The 5,837-nt window shown below is 42.2% G+C and overlaps 1 protein-coding gene across 1 annotated transcript in view; it reads left to right on the top strand.

The window, feature by feature from the left end:
* The window catches only part of LOC106818396 (solute carrier family 22 member 24-like), a 7,301-nt gene that overhangs the window by 1,195 nt on the left and 269 nt on the right, over window positions 1–5,837 (top strand). The window contains exons 2-3 of the mRNA XM_014823108.1: window positions 5,039–5,142; window positions 5,635–5,787. Of these exons, the coding sequence (XP_014678594.1) occupies window positions 5,039–5,142; window positions 5,635–5,787 (257 nt within the window). The remainder of the gene's footprint in view (window positions 1–5,038; window positions 5,143–5,634; window positions 5,788–5,837) is intronic.

Genomic DNA, 5,837 nt, shown 5'->3' with positions numbered 1-5,837 from the left:
ACTCTACTCTACTCTACTCTACTCTACTCTACTCTACTCTACTCTACTCTACTCTACTCTACTCTACTCTACTCTAACGTAATGTACTCTACTCTACTCTACTCTACTCTACTCTACTCTACTCTACTCTACTCTACTCTACTCTACTCTACTCTACTCGTAGCATTATGATGATGATTTTTACGATTATTATCATCATACCGACGACGACGACGACGACGACGACGACGACGACGACGACAACGATGATGATGATGATGATGATGATGATGATGATTATTATCATTATAGTCATTAATATAGGAAATTATATATATATATATATATACATTCGTTATATATATAATATTCGTTGTCTTGCTGTTTTTCGTGCGCCGCCTGCAGTGATAGAGATTGTGACGCCCAAGTACCGGAACCTGGTCAGCAACATCTTCCAATGTGCTTTCGCACTCAGCTACATGGCGCTGCCCTGGATGGCAATGATACTGCGAGACTGGCGCCATCTACAGTTGGCAATGTCCGTTTGGGTGGCCGCTCTGCTCGTAGCTGTGTTCTTGTGAGTTGCTTAGCTGTTTGGTTGTTGTTGTTGTTGTTGTTGTTGTTGTTGTTGTTGTTATTGTTGTTATTATTATTATTATTATTTCCAAAGTGGATCACGGCATTAGCCGGTGGCTTCTGGGTTGGCCGCGTCCCAAGCTGGGACATAGGGATTCACGCCCCCCCCCCCGGGAAATCTGTCTATAAAGGACACATTTGGTTAGTGGTCGTTATAAACAGGCTTGAATACTGTATGGCGATATTTCACCTACTCGCAGCGTCGTCGCCGAGTCTCCACGATGGCTCTATGTCAACCGGAAGGAAGCAGAGTTGCGCAAACTACTCGCCGAAATCGCCAGAGTCAACCAGAGGGCGCTGCCGGCGCGAATTAATCTGACCGTAGTCTTATCAGGAGTAGATAATAGGGATTAAGGGGCAGGGCGATAATAGGGATCCCTATTATCTAATCCTGATATATATATATATATTATAGGGAGAGAGCGAGTGCGCGTATGTGTCTGTGCCATGAAAATGTTGGGATTTTCAGCTGCAGTTAGAAAGCCTGCCAGATCGCGTGTGTGAGCTATTTGAGCGTTAGTGTAAGCTTATTACAGCCATATCACTTTCAAAGCATCGCACAGCGAAACTTTGTTGGCGATGCATTATCTCCAGTCCGGATGAAACGCAAACCAGCGATGCATTGTCTCCAGTCCCCCACCACCACCGCGGTGTCACCGAATACATGGCTACAGCTATTTACCCGACGTACTTCCAACGCTAACTAAACATTTGCAAGAGAACTAGCAGTTATACTTCACATTACAAAAATAATGTCACTTTACTTTTATATGTAACATACCGACAAAGTCTTATAAAGTAGGTATAGATCGTATATTGTTGTCAAGAGAAATCGTATTTTACGATAACCGCAAACATATATTGGCCTAGGTAGCTGCTTTAGCGCCTGTCTTGATAACACGATTTTTTTCACTCGTTAATATGTCAATAATCTATTTCTGGATTTATCTTAAAATAAAATCACTCTCAGCATGTTCATGACATGTGTCAAACTTAGTACGTAATATAGAGCGCTAGATCTACAACTTATTTATACCCTATAGTACGGAGATTAGAAGCTCTGATTAATAGAATGATTGATAGATAACCAGAAACTCAAAGCTTAGTTTGATGTCGTAATATAGTTCCGTGACTCCTTCCTGATACTTTTTTTCTTCTCCCTTGAAAATTGCCCCGCCAGCCGGTTTGCGACTGGTACCACGTCGTTTGGTGAACCCCTATCGACTGCGGTTCATCGACGGTGTGTCCATCTAAAGTCACACGTTCTTAACCCCGAGAAAAAACCAATATACAGGAGTATATAAATAAGTAAAACATATTTACGAATACTCCTGGTGTGCGCGTGTCTGTAGCGTGGAAGCGTGCATACCCGCGTGTAGCTCTCCCCCTCTCTGTCCCTCTCTCTTTCTTCCATTTTGTTCTCGTTCCTCCCTGAATCACTCTTATTCGATATATATATATATATATATATATATATATATCGTATATATATATATATATATACTATTACGTAAAGTCACACGCAAACACCCAGTAGATAAAAAACAAATTCAAATTATAGAATAACGTTTTTGAACATTGTAATTGACAACCTTTCGAATTACAAAGTCTTTCATCAAGGTCAGCTAGACAATGAATACGAACCGCTAATAAAAAGACCATCCATCTCCATCTCGCCAATCTACCATCTCACCTAGTGGTCAGTAATCGAATCACTGCCATCTATCGTAGCGATCAAGAGACATCTGACAGATGGTCAAACGGTTTAGCAGTGGCGTTTAACACTTCTTGTTTGTATAAAAGAAGGTTTTTCATTTACTCTGAGAATAGCATTAGAAGTTGGCGACGGTCTTCTGTGACTGTGTGTACATTACGCCTTGTTAAAGGTTGACCCTCCGATGATTTTCTTCTTCTTTTCTTAAAATCAGAAACACGGTGACGTTTAAAGTCCACCATCTTAAAAGTGAAACCTCGTAAACCAACGTTCGTTCTTCGGTTACTCATTTCAGATAAAGTTACATGGTCGTTAAAGATAAGGTCGTCGCTTCAGCGAGATGATGTCATAAATCGCACGGTACAACATAATTTATTCGAGCTTCAAGATGCAAGAGTAGCAGAGATTGTAGTATTATAGCTTAGCTGCTATCAACTACGATATTCGTTAGTGATATGCACTTCGTGATATATGGATGCAAAGTGGAGGGGGGGGTGCGTAAGAATTAAGGTAACTATGCGATGGAATATTTGTGTATTTTGATCATGGTTGTTGATGGCTGTTTAGAAGTCCAAGAAAAGAACACAAAATTATTCGTGTGTCACCCCATCACCAGCCATTATCCCCACCTTATCCTTCGTCTTATCTTCTCTCTCTCTCTCTCTCATCGTCTGCTTCTCATCGTCTCTCTCTCGCTCGTCTCTCTTCCTCTCCCTCTCGTCGGTCTCCTCTCTCTGTCGTCTCATCTCTCTCTCATCTCTCTCTCTCTCTCGCTCTCTCATATTTATTATGACCCAGTTCTCTACAGTGGGACTTCGTGTGTAAGAAGGGTCATATATTATTCTCATTTTACTCGTGTTTAATTGAATTTGCCGTTCTGTTTCTGTTTCTGTTGTGATACGTTGCAGTATCCAAAATTGGCATCGAGGCAACGGAATCGGGAGAGGGCTAATTATTTTAGAATTGATCTTGGCTGAGCATAGATGTAAATTACTCAGCACTGTCCGCAGTTACTATGTGGTCACCCAGGTGGTTCCACTGTATCACTGTGCGGTCAAAGAAGGAATTCTTGTACTGGTCAGTTTTGTACGCTGGTACGTTGAATCCTTTTGAGTTCAGACGGATGGAACGTTCGTCGATGAGAGCACTGCTGAACTCCTCCTTGTTGTATCTGCTAGGTGGTATCACTCGTCTTTTGCCGGTTTGAACTGGTTGTAGAAAAGCTGACGGGGCATTGCTGGTACCAGCCCACTGATGATTCTGTAGAGATAGGTTAGTCGCATATCACGACGGCGGTTTTGGAGGCTTGCCAGATGTAGGGACGATAGCATGTCTGTAACACAGCCTAGAGTTCTCTGTGATGAAGCGGGCTGTACGGTGTTGTATCTTTTTTAGTCGGTCTATATCCTGTCGTTGGTATGGGTCCCTATATTATTGCACCATACTCCATTATGGGTCGTACTAGGCTGAGATATGCAATACGTTTGGTTTGCTGTGGACACCTGCGTAAGTTTCTCCGCAGGAAGCCCAGAGTAGATGATGCTTTCTTGGTAGTGCTTGAGATGTGGTGGTACCATTTGAGGTCATTGACCAGTTGAACACCTAGGTATGGATTGGTCTCCACAGTCTTGAGTTTTTCGCCACAGAGGCATGTACATATACTGAGACTTGTTCCTAATGCGCAGGATATGACACTTCTTTGCACTGAACTGCACCCCCCCGTTTTTTGCCCAGCATTCCAGGGATGTGAGGTCGTCCTGCAATTTTATATGGTCTGTGATGTTTCTGATTGTGCGATAGAGAATTAAGACAATCATCGGCAAATAAACGGACTTGGGAGTTTACGCTCAGTGGTAGGTCGTTTATCTGACAGAGGAAAAACAATGGGCCCAGTACCGTGCCCTGGGGCACTCCTGATTTCACATGTACTTCCTCGGATACTTCTCCATTAAGTACTACTATCATAGTCCGGTTCATTAGAAAGTTTGATAGCCACTGGTGTGTGGGGCCTCTGACACTGTACCGATTGACTTTGGCCAGTAATTGGCGATGGGTGTCAAATGCCTTGCTAAAGTCGAGAACAGCAATGTCCACTTGAGCTTCATTGTCGAAATCTGTGAGTATGTCATTGGTTGTTGTCAACAGCTAAGACTCACAGGAGAAACCGGAACGGAACCCATGGTTTAGATCAGTCAGTATGCTGTCGTATGTGGTGGCTGTTATATTTTTCTACGTTTTAAGTTTATTTCCTTTGATTCCTTCATGATGTCGTTTCACAGTGGAACCCTGTGTGTAACAAGGCTCATTATATATATTTCTCTCGTTTACTCGTGTTTTAATTTGAATTCGGTGTTATATTTCACTACGTTTTACTCTGTTTCGACGTTTATTTCCTCTTATTTCGTCACAATGTTGCTTTACACTGGGACCTCGTGTGTAACAAGTCTCATTACATATATTTCTCTCGTTTACTCGTGTTTTAATTTGAATTCGCTGTTATATTTTACTACTTTCTACTTTGTTTCGACATTATTTCCTCTCATTGCTTCATGATGTTACTTCGCAGTGGGACCTCGTGTGTAACAAGTCTCATTACATATATTTCTCTCGTTTACTCGTGTTTTAATTTGAATTCGCTGTTATATTTTACTACTTTCTACTTTGTTTCGACATTATTTCCTCTCATTGCTTCATGATGTTACTTCGCAGTGGGACCTCGTGTGTGACAAGGCATGGCTGGTTGCCACGGCCCAGATGCTCTTCATGGCAGGCCATCTAACAGGCTGTATCGTCTTCGGATCGATCTCCGATAAGTAATTATCGATTAGCACTTAGACTGGCACAGACGTCGTCGTCTTTACGCGACTATATTTTTTTCTCAAGATTTCATTCCAAAGATGTGAAGCATTTTCCTTTCTCACTAAAAGCTGCTCAAAGAAATTACTGAATCAATCCGTAAAACAGAGGCATAAGAATCCCTATTATAAACCACGCATAGCAAAGATTCTGCAAAAAGAGACTATCGGTAAACAACGGCCTATAGAATAAATAAATAAATAAATAACGTATATATATATATATACCTTTATATTCGCAGTCATACGCATCAATGTTAGCGGTCATATCTAGCTAGGTCTCTGGATAGGTGTTTCTACGCGGACCGGCGACACACAGCATGGCTACACAGAATATGCTTCTACTCATCGAGTTGTTGCATGATCTCATGCTCTTTACTTCTGGAGACTTACATCCCATGCGTCGCTGTATTAACCGGTCACCGGGCGTATCGCGGGTGTGTCCTACAGGATAGGTAGACGGAAGACATTGCTGATTTCGCTGACGTTGATGGTGGTGACGACCAATGCTACTGCCTTTGCTCCGTCCTACGCTATCTTCGGCATCCTGAGATTATTTCGGCACAACTTCGTCAGGGGCATTCATGACGGCCTACGTCTACCGTAAGTACTACTCTAACGTAATGTACTCTACTCTACTCTACTCTACTCTA

Source organism: Priapulus caudatus, unplaced genomic scaffold, assembly GCF_000485595.1.
Source record: "Priapulus caudatus unplaced genomic scaffold, Priapulus_caudatus-5.0.1 Scaffold2211, whole genome shotgun sequence".
Classification (NCBI taxonomy): domain Eukaryota; kingdom Metazoa; phylum Priapulida; class Priapulimorpha; order Priapulimorphida; family Priapulidae; genus Priapulus; species Priapulus caudatus.
Note: the sequence above shows the minus strand (reverse complement) of the source record. Positions and strands in the feature narration are given on the sequence as shown.